Here is a 26210-nt window from a genome sequence, read left to right as displayed (position 1 = left end):
TATATACTTTTATTGATTTCAGAGAGGAAGGGAGATGGAGAGAGAGAGATGGAAACATCAATGATGAGAGAGAATCATCGACTGGCTGCCTCCTGCATGCCCCCTACAGGGGATCGAGCCCACAACCCAGGCATGTGCCCCTGACCGGAACTGAACCCAGGACCCTTCAGTCCACAGACCAACGTTCTATCCACTGAGCCAAACCGGCCAGGGCTATTTTATAGTTGGACAAATAGTCACGGGCTGTGGCATGGACCCCAAAAAGAACATGGAATCCTAGTTCTCTCAAGTTTATTAGCTGTGAGGCCTTGGGCAAGTTACTGCCCTCTCTGTGCCGTCTCCGCATCTGTAAAATGGGGAGAATAAAGACCTCAAGGTCTGGTTGGGAGCTCTTTATGGAAAGTGCTCCTCAAGGCAGGGCCTGGCACCCAGGAAGCTGTTAGCAGGGCCTCTTGTTTTCACCCAACTTCCCAGGGAGACCTGGGAGTTACGTTCATTCTCTGAGCCTCAGATTGCTCATCCATAAAATGGGATGACAACCCCCTCCTCGAAGATTAATTATGTAAGTGCTGTGCCCGGTGCCTTGTCACCCACTGGCCCCATCTGTTTCTCAGGCCTCAGCCTTTCTCATTGTCTGCCGTGCTCAGAGGCGTGCTGTCCTGGAACGCTCTGCTCCCAACCACCAGGATGGAATCACAAGACTGCGGAGGGCGCAGGTTAACTGAGGATACTCTGTCTGAGGCTGGCATCGGTCCTATGAGAACAGTGAGTTTCTCAGAAATAGTCCTAATTTTTCTTCCTCCTTCTTCCCCACAGCCACTACCTGGAGTCAGGCCCTACACTTTTTTTTTTTTTTTTTAATATATTTTTATTGATTTCAGAAAGGAAGGGAGAGGGAGAGCGAGATAGAAACATCAATGATGAGAGAGAATCATTGATTGGCTGCCTCCTGCAGGCCCCACACTGGGAATCCAGCCTGCAACCCAGGCATGTGCTCTGACTTGGAATCGAACCAGGGACCTCCTGGCTCATAGCTCGATGCTCAACCTCTGAGCCACACTGGCTGGGCAGGCCCTACACTTCTTGCAACAGCCTCTTGCCTGGTCTTCCCCTTGGCAGACCCTGATCTTCATCCATCCTACACCCTAGTTCTGGAGTTTTTTCCACTCCACATACCGAAGGTGGAGTAAACCTTTCAATTCAACTGTTGTCTGTTCAAGTACCTGATTTTTATTAAGCACTTACTCTGCACCCAACACTGTGCTAAATATTTTATAGGCATCATTTCATGTACTCGTTGCAATACAGGTAGATACTTTTATTATGCCCATTATACAGATGAGCAGGGAACTAACTTATCCAAGGTCACATAGCCGGTAAGTAGAGGAGTGAGATGTAAACACTAAAATCCTCACCACAACCCTGCAAGGTTTTATATTATTTTACTCACTCAAGAACTACCTACTGTGTATCTAGCATGTGCAGGCATAAATCTAGATCTGGGGACAGGGTGGCAAACAGAATAGACAATAGTGGAGGAAATGGATGAAACAGAACCCTAAATAATAAAAGCATAGTATGCAAATTGTTCCCTCAACTGGAGTTCTTCCAGGAGTTTGACCAGGGAGCACCCAGCCGGGGGGAAGGGAGGGAGGCCCCAGCCAACAGCCGGGACCCTACCAGTGCACGAATTTTGTGCACTGGGCCTCTAATAAAAATATAACATCAGTAAAGTGCTAAGAAAAACATACCACAACAGGGTAAGGAGATAGAGCATGTTAGAGAGAGGGGTGCTGGGAGGGACCCCTTGAGAACGAGACGGCAGAGAGGAAGACGGAATGAAGTACGGGAGAGAGGAAACAGAGGTTCCAAGAGGTGACGGGTCTGGCTGAGGTCACCTGGCAAGAACGAAGAGCTAGGTGAATGGGAACTCAAACCCGGGGCCAAGTTTCTTCTCTGTTTCTTGCAGCCTCAGTTCTTCCTGAGAGATTTCTGAGACTTCCAGAAGCTGAGGGGTGAGTTAAAGGCTTCCTCCTGGCCACCTGGGGGCAGAAACATCGAAGTCCTTTTCAAATGGCTTTGTCATGAGTTAAACCAAGATACCAGGACATCAGCTCCCCCGGGGCATGTACCTCCACTCACAAAACATTTCAGCTTTTCTGGTTGAAATGACTGGTTAGACTAAGTTGAATATTGCCTTTAAAAAAAAAAAAAAGAACAGAACTCATGATTGGATTTTGTTAAGATGACTAAACTGGCCCTATCCCCAGTCCACGTCAGTCCTGGGGGAAGTCAGAAGTCAAGGAAAATGTGTCCTCTTGGCAAATGACTGACCCTCCAGCCCAGCCCCAGAAGTCTCAGAGAGCAGAGAAGTAGGAAGCCATGTCAAATCACAAATCACAAAGATTTCTCTCCATGACAAATCCTGGGAATCTGGTGGTGATGTGAGGGGGGCAGGGGGTGTTTCAAATTTCACAAGCATTTAATGATTGGCCAGGCCCAGTGGTAGGTATTTCCATATCGTGTTTCATTTCTTCTCATTAATAACCCAGTGGAGTAGGCACTAACATCCCCATTTTACAGATGAGGAAACTGTGGCTCAGAGAAATGCCATCCAGCCCAAGTGAGCAGCAGGCCTGTCTAATTCTCAAGCCCACGCCCTTTTCTCTCTCACATATTATCTCCCTTCTGTTTTCCAGCTCCCAGCTCAGTCATCTCCCCCACCCCCAACTCTGCAAGAAAGATGTTATTATCCTTATTGTATAGGTGGGTCACGTGACTGCATTAGTGGAGTTGTCCCATTTTACAGATGATGCTACTGAGGCAGAGGACGGTGCGGTATTGGAATTTGAACTCAGACCCACTGACTTGCCTCTACACCCCAGCAGCCCCGGGGGAGACAGTTGGAGTGGGATGAGCGGGAACAATTGGGAATATCAAACTCTGCCTGTTGCTTCAGCTGGTTTAAACTTCTTTACATTTGCACCGCAGAATCAAAAACTTTTCCTGCAGGAAAAGATGCTTGTCTTGGGGTCAAACCGAATGTCCTCTGTGAGCTGAACTTCTCTGCTGTAGCTTAAACCCGCCCCAGGCTGATCTGAGTCAAGAGAGGCCCCTTCCTCCTTTCCTGGCGGGCACCAGCCTCCGCCTTGCTGTTCCCTCGGATTTTTATTCCCTGGGCGAAGCAATGGAGCTCTTAATTAAATTCTCTTGTTAGAAGTCAAGCTTGAGGAAAACAAACAGAAAAACCTCTCCTGTGGGACCGGTTTCTTTCCAGCTCGCTGGGAGGCTTGATGCTGGAGATAGTATCCCTGGCCGACCTCGGACATCCATCCCTCACTGCTCCGGGGAATTTCCTGTTGGCGCCTTCCTTGGCTCAGTCCCACCCTGCTGGAGCAGAGGAAATTGTGATGGGAGGTGTGGGGATGTTATCAGAAGTTTCGGTGTGCGGTGTGAGTCTCTGGTTAGTTGTGAGTCTCTGGGCTCCAGTGCAGGGGACTTGGGGGGAAGGAAATAGGGGAGACTGCAAAGACCAGGAGTAGGGTGGCAGGAGGCACTGAGACCATGGTGGGTACTTGTTCCCAAGGACAGCAGACACCTGATCACACCTAAGTGACTCCCATTCTCCCCTAACCACACTCTAATGGACACGAGGAACCATGAGGAGCTGGAAAGAGCATTGGACTTCGAGTCAGGAAGCCCAGGGTCTAGTCCAAACTGTTGTGGGATTACATGTTAAGTGTTATGCTAAGCCCCATGCATAGATGATCTTACTTAATTCTCACAAATCCATCCTTTTTAAAAAATATTTTATATATATATGTATACATATACATATATATGTATGCATGTATATGTATATATAATTGATTTTAGAGAGGAAGGGAGAGGGAGAGAGAGATAGAAACATCAATGATGAGAGAGAATCATTGATTGGCTTCCTCCTGCATGCCCCCTACAGGGGATCGAGCCCGCAACCCGGGCATGTGCCCTTGATCAGAATCGAACCCAGGACCCCTCAGGCCGACGCTCTATCCACTGAGACAAACCATCCTTTTTTTTTTACTTCTTCAAAGAAACTGAGGCTCAGAGAGGTTAATTGACCAACCCAAAGTCACACAGCTGGTAAGTGCTATGAAGCTGAGATTCAAACCAAGTAGTCTGGATCCAGAGCCCAAGCCCCTAACCATAGTCTCCAGTTAGTTCCACCTTCTAGGTTTCAGATTCCCCATCTGTAAACAAACAGGATTGGTATACTTGAACTCCAAACAGCCTTCCAGGCCTGACAATCTGTGCTTTATTCAAGAGTCACTGTATTGCCAGGCCGGGGCTGGGAACACAAAGCTGAGTAAGATCACCTCTGTCCTCAGGTTATACACTCTTTGAGAGAAGAAATCACGTCTTCATTACCCTTGCTAGCCTCGCACCACTTACCACAGGCACTGTGCACAGAGAAGGTGCTCAAAACATTTGTTGACTAAATATGTGACTCATGGGGAGGAGCATGGGCTTGGGAGTTAGACGTAACTGAGGTCCCATCCTGTTCTGACCCTTGCAAGGGAAAGTCACTTAATTCCTGTGCCTGTTTCTTTCTTCATCGAGTGGCAATACACAGGAGTACTTTCCTCACAGGGTTGCAGAGAGGATAATGCTTGGTAAGCACTTAGCATTGTGCTTGGCACATTAAAAACTGCTCGATAAATCTTAGTTCCTTTCCTTGATGGATTCTCCAACCTTCTTTTACCCTTGTCACTGGCTGGTAGGGAACATGCTGAACCCCTCTTTGTTGTCTCCCCGGTAGAAGCTGGGAACTAATTTCTACTGCTGGAGGCAGATAGCAAACCCGCTCTGCCAGGTCCTGCGTGAGGAAGGGAGAAAACAGGTTCCCTGGAAAGCCCTCCCCTGGATTCTGATTCCCATGCAGCCCCTGCTCCTCTGTGGTGCAGATGTCCCCTCTGTCTAGACAGCTCTCCCCAGAAGAAATTGCCAACCACAGACTGTCTGATGACAAAGCGTGCCCCAGACACTAGTCCTCTTACACACAATTCATTCAACCCTGTTCAGAAAAGAACTCATCCAGGCTCCCACCTCCTAAGCAGAGGGGAATCTAGGGGAGCAGGAGTGAATGGGTGGCTTCTTTTTTCATTAATTTATCCATCCATCCACCCATCCATCTTTGGTTGAATGTCTTCCATGTGGTAGGCATGGGGCATACCTAGATGAATAATACCCCCTCCCCTTCCCAAACTCATAATATTGGGGGAAATGGACACAAAAAAATAACTATGAAAGGTGTGGCCATTATACTGACAGGGAACACTCAGGGAGGGCTTACTGTGTGCCAGGCACAGTGCTATATATTTTGGGTGCATGATTTCATCACCCCGTGAAGTAAGTACTATTATTGTTATCATTTTACCCATGAGCCAACTCTCGGAATTTAGATAACTTGTCCAGGGTTGCACAGCTACAGAAAAATCAGGATTCAAATTCAGTCTGATCCTTGCATCAGCACTTGCCATCAGACCTCTAAGGAGGGAATCACCACTTCCATTCAGGAGGAATGGGAGGGGCCCACGGAGCAGGGGATTTCAGAGCTGGGCCCTGAGGGATGAGTCATGGGAGACCAAGGAGGTATCAAAGATTCTGGGAATGAGTGGGACTCTAACCAACGAAAACAAGGGCCAGGACTTTCTGAATGGAAGGGAAAGCATGAGCCGGGTTTGAGAAGGCAGGGCATACAGCGTGGGGACACACTGGGAAGAGCCTGGAATGCCAGGATATGGGACTTGGGACCTCTGCAGGAGGGAGTGAGGAGGGACTTGTGAGGTCTGGGCAGGGGCTCCCTATGCTTTAGGAAGTCTGCTCTAGTGACGCCTGGAGAATGGTTTGGAAGGGGCAGGAAGCTGACCTGGGACTTGCCCCAAGGTTTTTGGATTGTGGTAGCTGGGATGGAGATTGTGACGGAACTGTCGATGATGCCCACATGGATGTCGGAGTTCAGGGTACCACAGAGTGCAAACTTGCCCTGTCCAATCATGCCACTCGCTTACTCGAAACCCTTCCCTGTCTCCCATGAGAAAGCCCCAGGTCCTTCACTTGGCATTCAAGGCTTCATGGGCTGACCCCTTTCTGCTCCCCCCAGCCTCATCTCGACCACTTTCCCCTACTCTAGCGACATCTACAGACCAAATTCTCTCTGTAGCCTCTGTGCCTTTGCACATGCTGTTCCTTCTACCAGGGGACTTCTCTGCTCCCCCTCCCTCTGGTTTGCTCAGATGCCTCCTACCCACTTCAAGGCTCAGTGCGGGGGTTGCCCTTGCCCACCTCCTAGGTGGGGCCTGCTTTCTTCTGAGCCCCTTAAGCCCCTGCTCCCTCTGTCCCTCCCCCGACATTGGGTTGTGCTTAACTGCATGGGGGCTTTTTCTCCTGGACTGTGAGCTTCCTGAGAGTGGGGTCTGTCCCAGGGTGAGGGCTGAGAGATTGAAGTGAGCCCTCTTCAGCAGACCCAGCTTTTTGCTTAAACAAACTTTCCAGTGGCATTTACCATCTTGAACTGCTCTTGTTGTTCAATGATGTAAGTTTCATTAGCGTGTGCTGAGATGCGTCAGGGCAGCTTCCGGAGCTCTCAGGTCTTTTCCGAGGGGACAGAGGCCCGGCGTGTCTATATTTACTCTGCCATGTGGATTTCCCTACTGCAGGGTCTCAGGCTGGGACCCTGGCGTCAGCTGCAAACGCTTGCGCTGCATGGCTAGGACCCCCTCCTCCTCTAGGACTGTTCACCTTGGGGTATCAGCAGCAGTACCTATTTTGGGAAATGCCTCCATCTGGCATTGCCTATTTCCTATTTGGGAAGAGAGCCCAGGGCCTGAGTAGAGTGAAGAAGGCCGAGAGGGGTGAGGCTGCACATAACTTTTGTCTATTTGCCAGTGATTGATCTGCCTGGGGTTTGCACTAAAACGAAAAGAACCTTTGCATTATTAATGACCGTCGATCACAGCCGCCCATAAAAGAGAGATTGAGAGAGACGAAGGCTCCAGGCCAGTCATCAAACTGGTAAACCAAGAGGGTGAGGTGTAGAGGGAGGCGGGGAGGGCCAGTGGGTAGGGAATCTGTAGAGCAGGGCACTGAGAAGAATGCCAGGAGGGGCTGCTGAGTTTCTGGTGTGCCAGTTGTCACACAGCTGTGTGGGCTGCAGGTAAACCAGCGACAGTGGGTGCTGCTGGCCTCTGCTACACCCAGCTAATGAGACTTCACCAGAACGATTGCCAGGGACAGAGGGGCACTTCACAATGATAAAGGGGTCAATTCACCAAGGGCTCATAATGGCAAGTGCACTTAACAACACAGCCTCGACATACATGGAGTCCAAATTGGCAGCGAGCCTGTAAGGATAGAGGCCAGCTCCCCGGGAGCCACGTGAAACCCGTGAAACTCGGACACCAGCCGTGCCCAGCGTGGTGCCTCTTCGGTGGGCACTTATTGTTCCTCTTTGTGCTCTAGCCTCTCAACCCTGGTCCTCTGGAAGCAGGTAGATTGATCCCAGCACCCCCATACCTGCTGGAACCTGGGGGTTGCTTCCCCTTACTTGGAATCTGCTGTTTGAACGAGGGAAGGAGCTGCCCCTCTGACCTCAGCTCCTGCCATTCACGCGGCCCCAGAACCCGCGGGTCACTGTCCCCTCAGGGTCTCTGTGCCTGTCCCTCCCGGGAGCTGTTCCCCTACATTTCTGCAGGGCCCCTCCCTCTCCCCATCTTTCTCAGTGAGACCTCCCCTGACCTCCCTGTTCAGTGCCTCCCCTCACTATCTCCTCCCCCTGCTTTTTTCCTTCCACACACTCAGCCCATAAACGTCCCTAAGTTTTACTTACCGCATTCATTAAGCGCCAGTGGGTCCACTTCTGTTTTGTTCTCTGCTATATATTCCCAGTGCCTCGAACATGCCCGATGCGCAGTGGGTTGACAAATACCTGTTAACGGAAGGGAAAAATCCCACTAGGGATGAACACAGGGGACAGGGACGGAGCGGGGAAGCTAGGCTTTCACCAGGGTCTCCGGCCAGGGCCCACCTCCCACCACCCTCTGCTCCGGACCAGGCCACCCGCTCTCCTACAGGTGGGGACTGGGGCGGCGGCCAGGGCGGAGGCGGGGGGTGGAGGTGGGACTCGGAGCTCCCGCAGGACCCGGACGGAGGGGCCGGGCCGAGCCTCGCTCCCGGCGGGCGGGGGGCCGAGTGCGGGGGAAGCCTGGCGGGGGAGGCGCTGGGGGAGGGGAGCGAGGAGGCGCGGCGGGTGCGGGAAGGGGAGCGCGAGACGGAGCCGCAGGGCGCTGGGAGGGGCGGAGGGAGCGCGGAGGGCGCGGGCCGGGAAGGGCCCGGGGCAGCGGGAGGGAGGCGCCGGGAGCTCGGCTCGGGTGGCCGCGGCGGCGAGGCGGCGGCTGGCGGTGAGACTAGACGCGGCGCGTGGAAGCAGGACCCGGGCGGGCGAGCCGGGGGCCGGCACCTGCGTGGCGGGAGCGGGTAAGCGCTCGGAGTGTGTGCGCCGGGGAGGGGCGCGCCGGGGCCCGTGCGGCTCGCGGTGTGGCCGCCGCGGCCATCCCGCCGGAGCCAGGGCGGGAGAGGGCGCCTGGGCTCGGGCCTCGGCCACCCGGGACGTCCCACCTCCCGGCACCTTCGGGCGGGAGGCGCGCGGGGAAGAGGGTCCCGGAGGACCTGCCCCGTCCGAGGGGAGCGTCCGGGGCGCCGTCCAGGGTCCCGGGATGGAGGGTGGGCCGAGGCTGCGCCCGGAGGCAGCTGCGGGGTCCCGGGCGCGCGCGTACGGATGCGGGTGTGGACGCGAGGTCTGGTAGGTGCGGGAGGCGCGCCCCCCAGGTAGGGGGCTGCGACTCCCCTGCGTGGCCTCTGCGGCCGAGGGGAGCGGGCGCTGCCCCCTGCCGGCCAGGTCGGAGTGCGGCGCTGCGCGGGGCCGCCCTTTCGGGAGGGGAGTTGAAGGAGCGTCCAGGATGGGACCGGGGCTCCAGACCCCGAAGCCCGGTGGGCCCGGACTGGTTTTGTGACCTTGGGCAGGTCACTGCATGTCTGCGAACCTCAGTTTGCACATCTGTCAAATGCAGGGTATACTTCTCCCACCCTACGAGACTCGGGGGAATATGAGATGCTGAATGGATGCCTTTTTATAAACTGTAAAGTTCTGTACAGATGCTAGCTAATCACATAATGTCAGGAGTGGAAGGGCACTAAGAAATCTGCTTTATTGCAGATGTGGAGAGTGGGAATAAATCTTTCCCAAGGTCACACTACTTGTGAGAGAATATAAGGCTAAAGCCCCCCAGCTCTGGGGAGGTGCAAGGATTAAGAGTAGGGACCCTCTGCCTAGCTGGTTTGGCTCAATGGATAGAGCATCACCTGAGGACTGAAGGATCCTAGGTTCGATTCCCGTCAAGGGCATATGCCTGGTTTGCGGGCTCAATCCCCAGTGCGGGGTGTGCAGGAGGCAGCCAATCAATGATTCTCTATCACCATTGATGTTTCTATCTCTTTCTTCTTCTCTGAAATAAATAAAAATATATTTTTTAAAAAAAGAGTAGGGGCCCTAACCAGTTTGGCTCAGTGGATAGAGCATTGGCCTGCAGACTCAAGGGTCCCAGGTTCGATTCCAGTCAAGGGCATGTACCTTGGTTTCGGGCACATCCCCAGTAGGGGGTGTGCAGGAGGCAGCTGATCGATGTTTCTCTCTCATAGATGTTTCTAACTCTCTATCCCTCTCCCTTCCTCTCTGTAAAAAATCAATAAAATATATTTTTTAAAAAAGAGTAGGGGCTCTCTATCAGACTTGCCGGCATTACAAACCAGGCTTGGCTATTTACTAGCTGTGTGACCTTGGGAAAGCCCTTAACCTCTCTGAGCCGTGGTTTCCTTCCATGTGAAGTGGGGATAAGGATGGCCACCTCACAGGCTTGCTGTGCACATCAAATGAGGTCATTGTTCAGCACGGCCTCTCAACCTCTTCCTGGGACTCGGCCCCCAATGTGGGTCAGTCCTCTCCCCTGGGCTGCATAGCCACGGGCCAGGGTCTCAGCCTTCCTTCCAAGGACATCGAGGGCCCTTTACCGACAGCAGCAAGCAAGGCCACTTGGGCAGCTGGGCCTCCTCCAGCCTTTGATCCTGTCCAGCTGGTGGGGAGGAAGGGGTGGTCTTTGTCCTGGAGACATCCGGAGAAGCCAGGACCTAGAGGGTCACATAGGAGGGAGGGAGCTGACCAGCTGGACCTGACTGGTAGGGCCTAGGGCCCCCTCTCCTCCCCACAGCGCCCAGTGCAGGCCCAGGACACAGGGGTGCTTTCTCAGAGTGTATGTGCCAGTTAGGTCACCCCTTCTCTCCCAGGCTGCAGGTGGAGGACTGGTCTTTTTGGCGACTGGGATGTGAATCTGTGCCGAAATACAGAACCTCAGAGCTGAGAGTTCCCAGGATCTAAGAAGTTCCTCTCATTGCACAGATGGCTCCTGTCCGAGGCCCCCAGCGGGGCGGGGGTCTGCCCAGGTCACCTCTGTCCTCCAGGAAGCTGAACTCAGCAGACAGTGTTCAGTCTTTAACTTTCTCAGCAGCCGCCCCGACACCGCTGACCACTCGTTTCCTCTGGGAACACTCTTCTGGCTCCTGCAACTCAATATGTACTGTCTATTTTGCCTACTGCGTCTCTGTTTTTGCAGGTTCATCCTCCTTTCTATAGCCTTTAGCTCCTCTCCTCTCCTCTCCTAGCAGACACTCTCCCTGGGTGGTCTCGTCCACCCCATTGGCTCCAGTGACTACCTCTCTGCACATGACCTCATAGATGTATGTTTCCCGCCCAGAACTCTCAGGCGGGTGGCCGATGGGGTGAAGTGCTGAAATGAACCTGAAGCAGGGAAGATCTAACAGAGGGTGAGAACTACTTTATGTTGGCTGGTCAACGCTTTGCCTGAGAGGTGATATTTAAGGGGAGCAGATGGTAGGAAATGAGGTCAGAGAGGTGGCTGGTTGGGGGGTGGGGGTTCAGTTAACATAGAACCTTGTGGACCATGGTGCGATTTTTTAAATTCTATTCAGATATGGGAGCCCTGGAGAGTTTCAGACAGGAGAGAGAGAATGCTGTTATTTCTCCAGGGCTCACTTGAGCCCTGGAAGAGGAGTCGCTCTATATCTTTTTTTTTTTAATCTTGTGTTTTTGTTTTTTGGGAGTTGCTCTATATTGATTGCAGCCTACAGTGCTCCCAGCACTGGAGGGGGAGGGGGTAGCTCCTCAAGGAGCTTCCACCACAGGCACAAACAAACCTGGAGTCGGGAGGGTTAAAGGAGAGAGATTTTGCATCTGGCTGACAGGGAAGGCTTCCTGGAGGAAGTGGCTTCTGAGAAGGGCCTCAGAGAACGGAGAGCAGATTTCCATAGATGTGTATGAAAGAGAGTGGGACAGATTGCTCTCCCAGGCAGAGGGCAGTCTGTCAGCCTGAACCAAGACACAGATGCCCCAAATGTGTGTAGAGAAGGCAGGGGAAAGGAGACAGAACCTATAGAGCAGCGGTTCTCAACCTGTGGGTTGCGACCCCTTTGGGGGTCGAACGACCCTTTCACAGGGGTCACCTAAGACCATCCTGCATATCAGATATTTACATTACGATTCATAACAGTAGCAAAATTACAGTTATGAAGTAGCAACGAAAATAATTTTATGGTTGGGGGTCACCACAACATGAGGAACTATATTAACAGGTCGCAGCATTAGGAAGGTTGAGAACCACTGCTTTAGAGGAATGAGAGGTCATGGTAAGGAGGGAGTCCAGGCTGTCCAGAGAGCAAGGTCCTGGATTTGGCCACTTAACTTGCTGTGTGACCTTGACCTGGTTGCATTACCTTTCTGGGCCTCAGCTTCCTCATTCATAAAAGAAAAGTAATTGGTTACATGCTGAGTGAGAGAGGGAGGGAGGATTCTAGACGTTGGGGGTGGGTGGATAAGCCTGCCAAGGAGCAGACACGAAGGACTGGGATGAATGAGGCAGATGGTGGCTCGATTGAGGTGGGGACCCCCGTGGTACATCCAGGAGGAATGACCAAAGGACATTTGGGGCCAGAGGTACAGGGTGTCAAAGGTAAGACCGTCAGTGTTTTTCATTCATCCTTTGAGTAAATCCTTCCTGAACCACGCTAAGTATTAAGCCCAAAACCTACAGCTGTGAACAAACCAGTCTCTGCTCCCGGAATGTACCATCTTGAGGGAGAGAGCCCCACGGCATTGGATTGCAGGATGATGAGAGACTCTCATGTCAGTCATAAACGTAAGGCACCTGTTGGACACGGGGGAGGGGACCCCATTTGGGTGGAAAGAGTAGACACATTTCAGCCAAGAGGAGACCGTTGAATTCGATCCTGAGGTTGCAGTTGGAATTGGACAGGTGGGTGAGGAGGAAGGATACCCTACACAGAGGGCACTGGGCTTCATGACACAGCACACGTGTCCCCCACCCCTCGGGGAATCAGGTCCAACAGGAAGACAGGCAGTCAGCCAGTGAGCCCAGTTGAGGGGAGTCCAGTGTTAATGCGTGATAAGGAGACCAGTGGGGTGGGGAGGAGGGAGTGATCACTACCATTCCTAGGATTCAGAGGAACCTCTATAGGGTTGGAGGAGACCAGAGGAAGGGCATTCTAGATAGATGGAATGGCCTGTGCAAAGGCTCAGAGGCGTGAGAGAAACATAGTGTGTTCGCCGAAGGAAGTCTCAGCCAGGCTGGAGGCGGGCTGTTTTGCTGAGTGCACGTGGACAGAGGAGAGGGGAGGGCTCGGTTGTGCAGTCTCTGGATCAGTGAGCAATAGGAAATGAAGAAATAGGGGTTGGGGTGCATGGAGCGAAGGGTTCTCCAAGCTTCCGTCCTGTGGAGTAGGTGTCATCGGCCCCAGTTTCTCTTCTCTTGTGGATTCGATTTGTCTGCCGGTGCCCAGCCGCAAAGCCACCTTCAGAGGAGAATCTGGGGTTGCCGCAGGTTACCTGTCTCCTTTCCCAAGGCCCCCTTCACACTCTCATGTCAATCAATCACTCCTGTGGCCCCAGGTTCCAGGTGAGCTTCCCCGGGGCCACCGCAAGTTTTCCTAGAAGCAGGGCCCACATCTGTGTGGCTCATGCCAACATGTGGCTTTGAGTACATAGTTACTGAGTGGATGAGGGAAAAGCTGTTGAGATGGTTGAGGCTCCAAGAGGTGGAGAAACTTGCCCAAGGTCACAGAGTTAGTGAATGGCAGAGATGGGAAGCAAATTCAGGCTACCTGACTCCAAAACCTGGGTGCCTATTCATGGCTGGGTGGTGCCTCCCAGCAGGGAAAGCAGATGGTGAGTAGTGGGATGGGATCCTATAAACACTAACAAATTCGGTGTTTAATTTCTAGGAAATGAGTTCCTATTGTTAGTACCTTGTTTATTCGGTCTGGAGAAAACAGCCTCTCCTCTGTCCTGGAAATGGTTTAGCTCCCCAGCTAAAGTGCTCTCTGGGAACTCAGACAGCAGCATCTGGCGGGGAGGGGCAGGCGCTCCAGGGCCAGAGGATACAGCCCTTAAGGGTTCTTGCAGAGTGTGGTCTGCCCTGAGAATCTGCTCTCAGAATTACTCCCTTACTGTGGCAACTCAAATGGGAGATGTGTGTGTTGGGGGTGGGGGTGGGGGTGGGGGGGGGGCAAGGGATTGAAAATGCCAAAAAGCACATAGTGTGAAACAGATGTGGGAGCCTCTGGATACTTCTGTCGTTCATCTCCAGTTCCTGCTGCAAACTGGAGGCAGTAGGAGTGCTGATGGGAATCTGAAGACTTGGGCTCTGCCTGTAACTCACTGTGTGACCCTGGGCAAGTGTCTTACCCTCTCTGTTTCTCTCTCCTGTCCATGAAGGAGTTGCGTTAGGTGAAGAGTCCTTCCTGCTCTGACACTGACATCCTTCTTGAACCCTAGGGTTGACACTACTGTTATCCCTTGTACAACTGACTCCCTGTGGCCCATGGGAGCTTGCTAGAAATACAGAATCTCAGGTCCTGCTCCAGACCCTCAGAATCAGAACCTACATTTCCCGTAAGGTCCCCAGGGAATGCGTGTGCCTGTTCAGTGAGAGGAGCACTCAAGAATCACATTCCCGCCTTCTGTTGGGGCTGTGCTGAGTGCTGAGTGAAGATGTCTGTGCACCCTCCCATCAGCAAAGAGAGACCCTTTCAAAGGAAGTGATGAAGCCTGGCATACAACAGGTACCGGTACCAGCAAAGGTTTTTTGAATGTGTCCAGGCATGCGTGGGGTAAATATCTGTAGAATGAGGAAGGGAGTGGAACTGACTACTCAGCACTTTATGAGTGGTGGAGCATGGAGTCAGGTAAGCCCAGGTTCCAGGCCTAGCTTAGGGATTTAGGCAAGTCATTTCTCGGGGCCTCGGTCCCCTCCCCTGGGAGATGAGAAGAAGAATAATAAGACTGACTTCCGAGGGTCGTGGCCAGACTTAAATGAATTGATATAGGAGGAGCACTTGAAACAGTGTCTGGTTCATAGTAAACTCTTAATAATGCTGGCCATTAATTACAATTACTGCTCTTTCAGCCGCTGACATGTACTATCTCATCCCTTTACCTGGATTGCGTTGATTTCCTTGAAAACAGTCTCAGAATGACCCCTAGAGGGCGATGTCACCCTGTTGAGAACCACTGCTTCTAGAGCAGTGATACCCAAGAGAACTATAATGCAAGCCACAGATATAATTTTAGATTTAGAAAATGTAGAGATAGCCAAGTTTAAAAAAGTGAAGTTAATTTCAATTATATATTTTATTTACTCAACATATCCCAATCATTAACATGTAACATATAAAAATGATTAATGAGATACTTTTCATTCTTTTTTGAACTCAGCCTTTGAAACACAGTGTTTTTACAGCACATCCCAGAGGCCACATTTCAAGTCTTCAATGGCCACAGGTGGGCAGGTGTGGCTGTTCTAGAATTTCTTAGCTCTGGCTCTCATCCTAGTTATGGCACCTTTGTGGCCTTGGGCTAGTCGTTTTACCTCTCTGGGCCTCAGTTCTTTGTTTTTTTTCATCTATAAAATGGGGACTAACTCTGCCTCAAGGAGTAGTAAGTATTAGGGGCAGATGGCGAGAGTTTAAAACCCCTTTGCCCACTTCCTCACAAGCCTCATTCTCTCTGCCATGGCTAGTCCATGCTGAACCCAGAGGGCAGCCTGGGTGGTAGAAGCACTGAGCTGAGCTGGGAGGGATGCCCAGCTTTGCTCTGCGGTCTTGTGCAAGTCACCCACCTCTCTGGGCAGCAGCAATCTCAGCTGATTGGATGACCTCATTTGAAAAGTTCCTGCTAGCCCTAACCGGTTTGGCTCAGTGGATAGAGCGTCAGACTGAAGGGTCCCAGGTTCGATTCCGGTCGAGGGCATGTACCTTGGTTGCGGGCACATTCCCAGTAGGGGGTGTGCAGGAGGCAGCTGATCGGTGTTTCTCTCTCATAGATGTTTCTAACTCTATCCCTCTCCCTTCCTTTCTGTAAAAAATCAATAAAGTATATTTTTTTTAAAAAGAGAAAAGTTCCTTCTAAATCATGTTTGCCAGGGAGGGGCTGTTCATTGTAACTAACTAGAATTAATGGAGCGTTTACTCCATGGCCGGTGCTTGCTCTTAAGCTCACGCGAACATAATAGCAGTTTGAGGTTGGTGCTGTCACTGTCCCCTTTTTCCACACGAGGAAACTAAGCTCAACAATGTTAAGTGACAAGCTCAGGGTCTCCTCTTGACCAGCAAAACGGATGCCAAAGGTTGGTAGGCACGTAACCATTACTTTTTTAGGGAAACTTTTTACAAGAACAAAAGTACCCCAAATACAAGTGTGCAGCCTCATGCATTTTCACACAGAGAACACGCCCAGCTCCAGAACCAGAACATGACTTGTGCCCACAAGCCCCCTCGTGCTTCTTCCCAGTCACTGCACTCCCTCCCGCAAGGGCGTTACGCTGGCCTGACTTCTATTGGCCTCGGTCGGTGTTGCCTGTCCTTGAACTTTATGAAGTTTGAATCACATATGGTGCATAATGTTGAGCTGCTTCTGCTCAACTTTATGTCTGTGTGATTTCCTTTCTGTGGCTGTGTGTAGCGGGGAGCTGGGTCCCTCCTCAGTGACATAGAGTGAGGTAGAGTGAGGTGTTCTGTATGAATAAGCCACGGTGGATTTATCCATTCTCCTGCTGGTGTCTGCCTGGGCGGTTTTCAGGTTGGGGTTGTTAAATAGTGCTGTTGCCAGTCATTCTTGCACAAGTCTTTTGGTGGACATACATGTTTTTGTTTGTTTTAGAGCTGAGAGTGGAAGTTTGGGTTCAGAGGTTTGGCTACTTTTAATATTCTACATTTTCCAGATTTTATAATTAGAGAAACTAAGGTGAAAGATGGACTTGCCCAAGATACTGATTAGAGCCCTGGCGGGTGTGGCTCAGTGGGTTGGGCGTCGTCCTGTGCACTGAAAGGTCACCGGGTCGATTACCAGTCAGGGCACATGCCCGGGTTTCGGTCCTTTGCTCTTGCTTCAATGTTTCTCTCTCTCTCTCCCTCTCCATTACCCCCTCTCTAAAACCAATTTAAAAATCTTTAATTAAAAAAAGGATAATGATTAGAGATCAAAACTTGCACTCAAATATAGATCGACAGATGGATAGATATGGATAGACACACGCACAACACACACCCATTTAACATTTTCAGAGCTTTTCCCACATCTATTATTTTTTATTTCACCCTCTTGACACCCCCGGCAGATAGACGTGCTGCCCTGATTTTACCGAGGAGAAAACGAGGCTGTGGGAGGTTCCAGGAGATAGAAAGATGAAATAACAGCTGTGGATGCACTTTGCACAAGCAGGAGAACTCTGCAGCTTCGTTTCCCTGTGCAGGGCTTGCTCATCCGTACCACCCAGCCTCCAAAGAGCAGACAGATGCGCAATTCCTCAGTGGGGATTATTCTACGGCAACAAATCTTTATCACAGAACCTTGGTTTTTTTTTCCTCCAAAAGGAGGAGGCTGGCTTCCGAGCATACATTAAACCCATCCATCCTCTTTGTTTCTTGCAAAGTTTTATGACTCAGTTAAAATCGAGATCCTTTGGAAAGGGAAGGCGCTGGTCTCCCTGGGTGGGATGCCTTAGGTAAGAGTGATCAAAGGAAGGCCTGCTGTGAGGCCGCCCGGTGAGGCCTGTTTTCCCTCCTTCACTGAGTCCACGTGGCAGTTCTGGGAGAAAGGTGCTGTTAACCTCAACTTACGGACCAGCAAGGATAGCCAGGAGGTGGAATGCATCGCCTCCGCCCACAGTAGGGCCTGCTTGGTGGGAAGGAACTGAGAATCCTGTCTTATTACTGTTTCTCAGCGCCTGTGGTGTCCACTTGAACTGGCTCAACTAGGAAAAGCCCGCGTTGGTACCGCTGAGGCTTCCTGGTCACAGGGGTCACAGATGGAGCACTGAGGGTGGGAAGGATCATTTCTGGGGCTGGAAGGCTCCTTCCTCCTCCTCTCCTGGGGCAGGTGGCCCCTCCCCACCCCACCATCCCCGCTCCTTTCTCTGCTCCGTTCTCCTGCCTCTTTCTGCTGATCTGTCTTCTTTGTTTATTTATGGCTTTTCTGCTCTCCCAAAACTTGCCCTGGATTTGGTCATGGCTGTGGCCCGACTCCAGCCTCAGGATCCTTAGCTTTCCATCATCTGTCTGCCCAGCATTTCCATTCTTCATCCCCAAGAGAATCTGCCTGGTTCATATCGGGTCACATATCCATCCTGGTCCAGTCAGCTGTGGTCAGGGGTGGCCTGTGGAACCATTTGGGATGGGAACTCAGGTCTGTGTGCCTGCTTCTCCCCCCTGCATCCCTCTGCAGTGGTGCTGGAGCTGGGGATGCATGGTGTGCTGGGGTCCTGTGCTCTGGACGCCAGGGGAGAGGCTGCTGGGCTGGGGAGAAGCTGAGGGAAGTCCAGCTGTGCTGATGGCTTCCGGAGTGTGGTGGGCAGGGGAGAAGCTCCCTGGCCTGGCGGACAGGTAGTTCTGACAAAAGCAGACATCATCACTGAAATGGACAGTGTCGCCTTGTTTCTGTAAGGGAAGAGACCTTGTTGGAGACCTGAATATGGTTGGACATATCACAGAGAAACCGGAGAAGTCATCATTTACTCTGTTGGGCATCTGGATCCATGATCTTATCAGTTCTTCCCCAACTCCTGTGAGGTCTGGATTCGCAACTCCATCCCCAGGCTGTGCAGGCCCAGAAAGCTCAAGTGACTTGCCCAATGGCCACAGAGAGAAAGTGGAGCAGAGATTGGGGCCTGAGCCTGCCTGACATAAAACACATGCTTCTCACTACTGCCCTCCATCGTTGTTACCATGGTAACATTTGTTCAGGACTCTACAGCATTTCATATTCATGATCTTCTGGACTATTCAGCACCCCTTTGGGGCAGCATAGCTTATGTTATGTTCCCATTAAAATGTTAAAATGTTCCCATTTTACCTCGGAAGAACTGATGGTCAAAGAGGAATTGTGACTTGCTCTCAGCTACCTACTGGTCAGTGGCAGAGCTGGGACCAGAACCCACATCTTTGGGACTCAAATATATCAATAGGTATTAATGTGTCAAAATATAGCAATGTTATTGCTAGTAGTGTGATGATATATATATATATATATATATATATATATATATATATATATATGGCATAATATGCAAATCAACTGAATGGCCGAACAGCAGAACGACCATCTGGACGACCTTCCAGATGAAGCCGGGGCTGCGAGGGCCGAGGCAGCCAGGACTGCGAAGGCCTACTCTTGCATGAATTTCGTGCATCGGGCCTCTAGTATATATATAATGTACAAAATTGTTGAAGGAAAACAGTGAATATATCATCCCCTCCAAAAGTATATATACATATAACACACATACAGATTAAAGAAGAAAAATAAACACCCATGTACCCTCCATCACCTTAAAGAATAGAACATCATTGTCCAGCTGGCTTGGCTCAGTGGCTGAGCGTTGACCTATGAACCAGGTCTGATTCCTGTCACGGACACATGTCTGGGTTGCCGGCTCAATCCCCAGAAGGGGGAATGCAGGAGGAAGCCAGTCAATGATTCTCTCTCATCATTGATGATTCTATCTCTTCCTTTCCCTTCCTCTCTGAAATCAATAAAAATATATTAAACAACAACAAAAAAATAGAACATCATTGATACCTTTCCAACCCCTCCACAGTTATATTCCTGCATCCTTTCCTCTCCACGTATAATTTTATATTTAACGTTTGCTTGCTTTTTCTTATGTGTTGCCACATATTTATACCTCTAAACGGTTTTTTTCTTGCATGTTTTTGACTTTGGCACTCAGTGTTATGTTTGTGAGAATGCGTGCCGCTTTGGTCTACCAGTTTTGCTCCTCTGCAGCACCTCATCGTAGGAATATGCCCCATCCCATCACGCTGTTGATGGATGTTGGGGTGGCTTCTTGTTGTCTATTGCAGCCAGTGCTACCGTGGCCGTTCCGGCTGCTGTCAGCTGGGGAACACCTCCAAGAGGTCTGTCATGCATACCTAGGAGTGAAATTACTGGGCCATGAGGTAGTCACCACATAGTTTGCTTTATGAGGTAATGCCAAATTGTTTGCTAACGAGGTTCCTCCAGTTTATACTCTCCTAATGGTAGCTGACAAACTCCTGTTGCTCTACACCCTCACTGAATGACATGACATGATCAGATTTTTCCCATCTGTTAGGTGAGAATGGTCTCATTGTTGTTTTAATTTGCATTTTTCTATTTTATTACCTGAAGTGTGATGGGAGAGAGATCGTTGACTATAGCGTTGTATCTCCAATGGTAGCTGGATTATGGGAAGTTCCCCCAACTGTGTTCAGGATGGAAGGACAGCAGGCAGGAGGGGCCGGGGAGGGGGGCGCAGAATGGTGAGGCTTCTTGCAGAGCTGCAGCCAGCATGTCTGACCGAGCCCATCCATCCCAGGATGTCACCCACCAGCCTCTCGGGACTTTCGGAGTCCACGCCTTTCCCTGGAATGAGGTCATTGGAATGCCTGGAACCCAAGGAGTGACCGAGGCATGGGCTTGTGGGGCAAGCACACCAGCCTTCCATGAGAAATGACGGCGCCTCTCGCCCAGACTGTCTGGAAGGAAGAAAATTCCAAACAGTCCAACCCAACTTCGCATTTTCCATGTGAACCAAAGTGGGAGGAATCTTTACAGAAACTTCTGGGGTGGGGCAGGAGGGATCCTATTTTCACCTATTACCCGAGATCCCAAACCAATTTTACTCCTGGAAGCACATGTGCCTTAGGCCTTTCTTCCTGAATTGAGGCAGTGTGGAGAAGAATGGAAATTTCCACTCCCACCTGGGTGACCTTGGGCAGGTGACCTCACCTCTCTGAGCACTGGTTGGCTCTTTGTCAGTAGGGGGCCATGTTCCCACATCACAGATCAGGTGATAGCTCCAGGGCCAACTCCGTGCCTGGAACATACCAAGATCCCCATGAAAGAGATTCTAATAATATTCTTCAAACGTTGGGAATATTTTGGAGCAGGTGGCTTAAGATTGTTTTTTGTATTTTTGTTTTGTTTGGTTTTTTTAGAAAGAATTTTTGTAAGAGTTTATTTGAGCTGAAACTCAAGATTGGTTTTCTTAAATTGAGACTGTTTTCGCTCCTCTAAGCAGATATATTTTTTTAATTGATTGATTTTAGAGAGAGAGAGGAAGGGAGAGAGGGGGAGACACATCGATTCGTTGTTCTGCTTAGCTTTGTATTCTTTGGTTGATTCTTGTATGTGCCCTGACTGGGGATCAAACCCGCAACTTGGCAAATCGAGACGAAGCTCCAACTAACTGAGCTACATGGCCAGGGCTCAGCAGATATTTTTAAAAGATGAAACACCCACAATTTTGGGGAGTGGAAGGGAAACTATCACATTGCAGGTTTGGCTTAACGTTTAAAAATCCATCAATAGACATAGACTGAACCTTTCCTATAGAGCTGAGCAGAACTCAAGGCCAGAGGGGGAAAGGAGTAGAATGATAATTCTTCTTCTTCTTTTTTTTTTAATATATATTTTAAAGGGAGAGGGAGAGAAAGAGAGAAACATCAATGATGAGAGAGAATCATTGATCAGCTGCCTCCTGCATGCCCCCTACTGGGGACCGAGCCTGCAATCCGGACATGTGCCCTGAATGGGAATCGAGCCATGCCAGCCGGACATGATAATGATTCTTGGCGCCTCTCAGCATATACTGGGTGTCAAAGGCTGGCCTTGCCAGGAGCCTTGGAAACTCCACAGCAGCCCTAGGAAGCAGGCAGGGTGGCTACTGTCTGGGGGACGAAATCTGAGACTCAGAAAGGGTATGGGCCCTAGCTGGTTTGGCTCAGTGGATGGAGCCTTGGCCTGCGGACTGGAGGGCCCTGGGTTCGATTCCGGTCAAGGGCACATGCCCAGGTTGTGGGCTTGATCCCCAGTGGGTGGCGTGTAGGAGGCAGCCAATCGATGATTCTCTCTCCTCATTGATGTTTCTAACTCTCTCTCGCTTCCTCTCTGAATTCTTTTTATTTTTTTATTTTTTTAAATATATATTTTATTGATTTTTTACAGAGAGGAGAGGAGAGGGATAGAGAGTTAGAAACATTGATGAGAGAGAAACATCGATCAGCTGCCTCCTGCACACCTCCCACTGGGGATGTGCCCACAACCAAGGTACATGCCCTTGACTGGAATCGAACCTGGGACCCTTCAGTCCGCAGGCCGACGCTCTATCCACTGAGCCAAACTGGTCAGGGCTCTGAATTCTTTTTAAAAAAAGAAAGGGTATGGGACTTGCCCGAGGTGGTACAGGAGGGCTGTCATAGAACACTGATTAGTGCCCGGATTGCCCCAGTGGTCCAAGCCACACTCTCCCCTGTGCCTTGCTGCCTCCCACCCCTGGCCTCAGCCACCTCCTGGGCCTTATCTCCTACCCGGCCTCTGGTCTCTCAACTCCAGCCAGCTGGTCCCTTTGCCGTCCTCTGACTTTGCTTTACACTTTCTGACCTCTGGGCCTTTGCTCTTGCCTTTCCAGCCACCAGGACCGCCATCCCTTTCCACTTGGAAGATTGAAACCCTTGTCCTCGATGTAGCCAGCCAGTGGAACAATATGCAACCTTTAAGAAAGATGGTGTTGGGGTGATTAATAGACTATTGTTCAAAATATATTACGTTGAAAACCACACAAACTACAAGACAAATTCATACGTGATTATAATGATCACAGTTTTTAAATATATATATATACACATATTCTGTCTTGCCACCTCCATTCCAGGGCCCAACATGTCTTCTCTGGGCTATGAATGCTCCCAGGGCAGAGCCTGTGTGCTACCAAGTTGACCAGGAAGGAATGAAATTAATTATAGGGATTCCTGGTGGAGTTGTAGCCTTCCGTGCAAGGCAGGGAGAGACGGAGTGGCAGCGGTTCTCAACCTGTGGGTCGCGAACAATGAACATACATCCTGCATATCAGATATTTACATTACGATTCATAACAGTAGCAAAATGACAGTTATGAAGTAGCAACGAAAATAATTTTATGGTTGGGGGTCACCACAACATGAAGAACTGCATTAAAGGGTCGCGGCATTAGGAAGGTTGAGATCCACTGGAAAGGGTCTGGGACTCCCTCTTACCAACCCCACAGACCCAGGGGCTGCCTGCCAGGCCCCATGGACTTCAGCTGCCAGGGAAGGGCCTGCACTGGCTGCCCTCTGCTTTGCCTCCCTCTGACCCTCAGTTCCAAGGTCCCCAGGCCCTCAGAGCTCCCGGGCTTGCCCATGGCCCGGGTACTGAAACCCAGATTCAAGGCCAGAGGGGAAAAGAAAAGGCGTCTTCACGATTTTCTTGTGACTAAATTTCCCGTTTCCATTTGGAAAGCCGAATGTTATTTTTCTGAATTGGAACTTTCACCATGAAAAATGTTCAGGGTTTTCATTTCTTTGCTAACAAAATGGTGTTTTGCTTTTGCCTTTGGGGGGAAGGGGCTTAAGAGTCAAGCATGCTCACTCCAGGAAATTTGGAAATTTCGTAGAATAGAAGAAAAGTCACCCCCCCCCCCCCCCCAATTTCTAGAGAAACACATTGTAACAATTTGGTATCTTTCCTGGCCTTTTTTTTTTCTTCCCTCTTTTCTTTTCCCTACTTTTCTGTGCACAGGGTTGTTTTGTTTAGTTTCCACTGAATAAATAGAAGGATTTCTGATTCACAATTTGCAGAGCTGCTTACGTGTCCTTGTAACAAGCCTGTGATGCTTCCAACAGCGATGATACTTTCTCGCTCTGGGAATTGTGGGGGCGGGGCACATGGCCCTGCCCGTATGCTCAGGACACTCTGGAGAATGCCAGTTTCGCTGCACCAGGGCGGCGCTCAGCAGTATCCTTTTACTCCTCTAGTTAATCGCAAGTGTCCCACTTGTTCTTCTAGAACCTAACTCTCTACTTTTCTTCTTTTTAAAACCCCAGGACTCAGAACGTGTGCCCTTCTCCATGAACTCCCAGGGGCCTGTTTGTTTTGCCTTCTCCCAGCTCATGCATTCTTCGAGTCTTGGTAACTGGAATGTTTTGTCTGTTCAGGCTCACAACCATCAGTGGGACAGGAACCAACGTCAAGTACCTCATGATGTGTCCAGACGAACCTGGGAAAACTGGGAGCTGCCGACTGGACTTCCTCTGAATCAGCTGCTGTTTCTTGGTGTCTCTAGTTTTAAAAGCTCCCCAGGGGCAACCTGAAATCCCCTATGGTCTCAGAATAGGATGGGGGAGGGATTCTGAAGTCCCCATCAAACATGTTTGTCTCACAAGCCTCGGAAGGAGCCACAACGCCAAAGGCAGGAATCTCAGGGCACTGCCCACACTGGTGTGATTTCCTGACCCCTATCTAACAAAGCCAGCGTATGTCTGGTGGGCCTGACCATGTGTGGGGCAGCGTTCCAGAACCGCGAGACATCCCGGCATTCATCTGGCTTAGGAAAGACCTTTAACTGCCAGCTGGTGGCCACCTCAGTGTTCTTTAAATAGTCCAGCCTTGAGGTCTCTTCACTGTGGTCTGTTCTGATGCATGGCCCCACCAGTGCGAAACAGGATGACTTTGTTCTGTGGGCAAGACGACTGTGAAAGCAGCAGCTGTGTGTGTCGAAGTCTATGGAGAGCCACCTAGAATGTCCCCGGCAAACCAGTCGGTGGAAGGCCTTCTGCAGGAGGCCTCCAACCGGTCTCTGAATGCTACGGATACTCCAGCAGCCTGGGACCCAGCGACCCTGCAGGCCCTCCAGATTTCTCTTGCTGTGGTTCTTGCCATCATCACGCTGGCCACAGTCCTTTCCAACGCCTTTGTGCTCACCACCATCTTCCTCACCCGGAAGCTCCACACCCCAGCCAACTATCTCATTGGCTCGCTGGCCACGACTGACCTCTTAGTCTCCATCTTGGTCATGCCCATCAGCATCGCCTATACCATCACCCACAACTGGACCTTCGGCCAAATCCTGTGTGACATCTGGCTGTCTTCTGACATCACGTGCTGCACGGCCTCCATCCTGCATCTCTGTGTCATTGCTCTGGACAGGTACTGGGCCATCACGGACGCCCTGGAGTACAGTAAACGCCGGACCGCAGGCCATGCGGCGGCCATGATCGCCATCGTCTGGGTCATCTCCATCTGCATCTCCATCCCACCTCTCTTCTGGCGGCAGGCCAAAGCTCAGGAGGAGATGTTGGACTGCCAGGTGAACACTTCCCAGATCTCCTACACCATCTACTCCACGTGCGGGGCCTTCTACATCCCGTCTGTGTTGCTCATCATCCTCTACGGCCGGATCTACCTGGCTGCCCGGAACCGCATCCTGAACCCACCATCCCTCTACGGGAAGCGCTTCACCACGGCCCAGCTCATCACAGGCTCTGCGGGGTCCTCCCTCTGCTCTCTCAACCCCAGCCTTCACGATGCGCACTCTCATTTGGCCGGCTCTGCTCTCTTTTTCAACCAGGTGAAAATCAAGCTTGCTGACAGCATGCTGGAGCGCAAGAGGATTTCCGCGGCTCGGGAAAGGAAGGCCACCAAAACCCTGGGGATCATCCTGGGGGCCTTTATCATCTGCTGGCTGCCCTTCTTTGTCGCATCTCTTGTCCTCCCCATCTGCCGGGACTCCTGCTGGATCCCCCAAGCCCTTTTCGACTTTTTCACTTGGCTGGGCTATTTAAACTCGCTCATCAATCCCGTCATCTATACTGTGTTTAATGAAGAGTTTCGGCAAGCATTTCAGAAAGTGGTCCGTTTCCGGAAAGCCTCCTAGTCTTATTTGGTGGTGACTCTGGTTATTGTTTGTGTCCTATAACCCAATTGGAATTGTCTTTTTTTATTTCACCTGAGATTTGGGTTAATCCTGATATTTGGGGTTTGGGTTCAATCCACAGAATTGTTGTGTGTTTTTTTATTCCTGTTGTCTTCTTGACTTCTAAGCCACCAAAAGCTGGGAAGCTGAGTGAAAGGGGACAAAGACCGAAGATTTCACTTAGCATAATATTTTCAGGGTCCATCCATGTTGGAGGAAACATGACCCATAGGGTTCCCCATTGATGCAATTCAGGTGGGAAACTGACTCTGTGGGAAGAGCCAGGCTCAAAAGCGGGGCTTTCTGGTCTACCAAAGTTTTTTATGGAACTCAAAGGAGGGTGGGTGAGATTAATGACCTGAGTTGAAAGAATTTGGAGGGAGGAAGGAATCTCCATTCCATGTGGCACCTTCATTGGCAAATAACACCAAGGGATTTCATCCTCTGATTCCTTCTTAGATTGAATCTCCCCCCGTTGTTCATTTAAGGTGATAACAATGTGGAGTGACAGAGATTCAGAAGCTGGGGGCAGTGGAGTGGAAAGATTGGAACCAAATCAACTATCTTGCACCCTTCCTCCTTCTCCAATACCTCTGCACCCTATGAATGTTCTGAAGCTAAAACCCACAATCACCCGCACTGAAGTAGATTGACAGGCTTTGAACCCACCAAGGTTTGAGTGGAACACCATTCTGATTTTTCCCCCTGAATTTTTACATGCCTTTCTCATTAGAGATCTTAAAATGTTGAGTCTTATCAAATAAAAAGCATGAGACATCA

General features: G+C 50.7%; 1 protein-coding gene and 1 long non-coding RNA gene across 4 annotated transcripts; one reads left to right on the top strand and one right to left on the bottom strand.

Annotated features, from left to right (window-relative positions):
* LOC139002980 (uncharacterized) lies at nt 1-8114 on the bottom strand. Its single transcript, XR_011470200.1, has 3 exons — nt 7871-8114; nt 3250-3387; nt 1-2197 (listed from the first exon to the last, which is right to left on the bottom strand). It is a non-coding gene; the product is annotated as an uncharacterized lncRNA (long non-coding RNA).
* On the top strand, nt 7941-26210 carry HTR1D (5-hydroxytryptamine receptor 1D). 3 transcript variants are annotated; one of them, XM_070404329.1, is made up of 2 exons: nt 7941-8114; nt 23674-26210. In XM_070404329.1, the coding sequence occupies exon 2, from the start codon at nt 24258-24260 to the stop codon at nt 25389-25391; it is 1134 nt and encodes a 377-aa protein (XP_070260430.1). In that variant the 5' UTR covers nt 7941-8114; nt 23674-24257; the 3' UTR covers nt 25392-26210. The 3 variants fall into 3 exon arrangements, with proteins under 3 accessions (XP_070260430.1, XP_070260429.1, XP_070260428.1); XM_070404328.1 differs by lacking the exon at nt 7941-8114 and adding an exon at nt 8389-8517; XM_070404327.1 differs by lacking the exon at nt 7941-8114 and adding an exon at nt 8389-8517 and having other exon boundaries at nt 23563-26210.

Source organism: Myotis yumanensis, unplaced genomic scaffold (assembly GCF_028538775.1).
Source record: "Myotis yumanensis isolate MYYU_CA2020_CCGP unplaced genomic scaffold, mMyoYum1.0.hap1 SCAF_2, whole genome shotgun sequence".
NCBI lineage: Eukaryota > Metazoa > Chordata > Mammalia > Chiroptera > Vespertilionidae > Myotis > Myotis yumanensis.
Note: the sequence above shows the minus strand (reverse complement) of the source record. Positions and strands in the feature narration are given on the sequence as shown.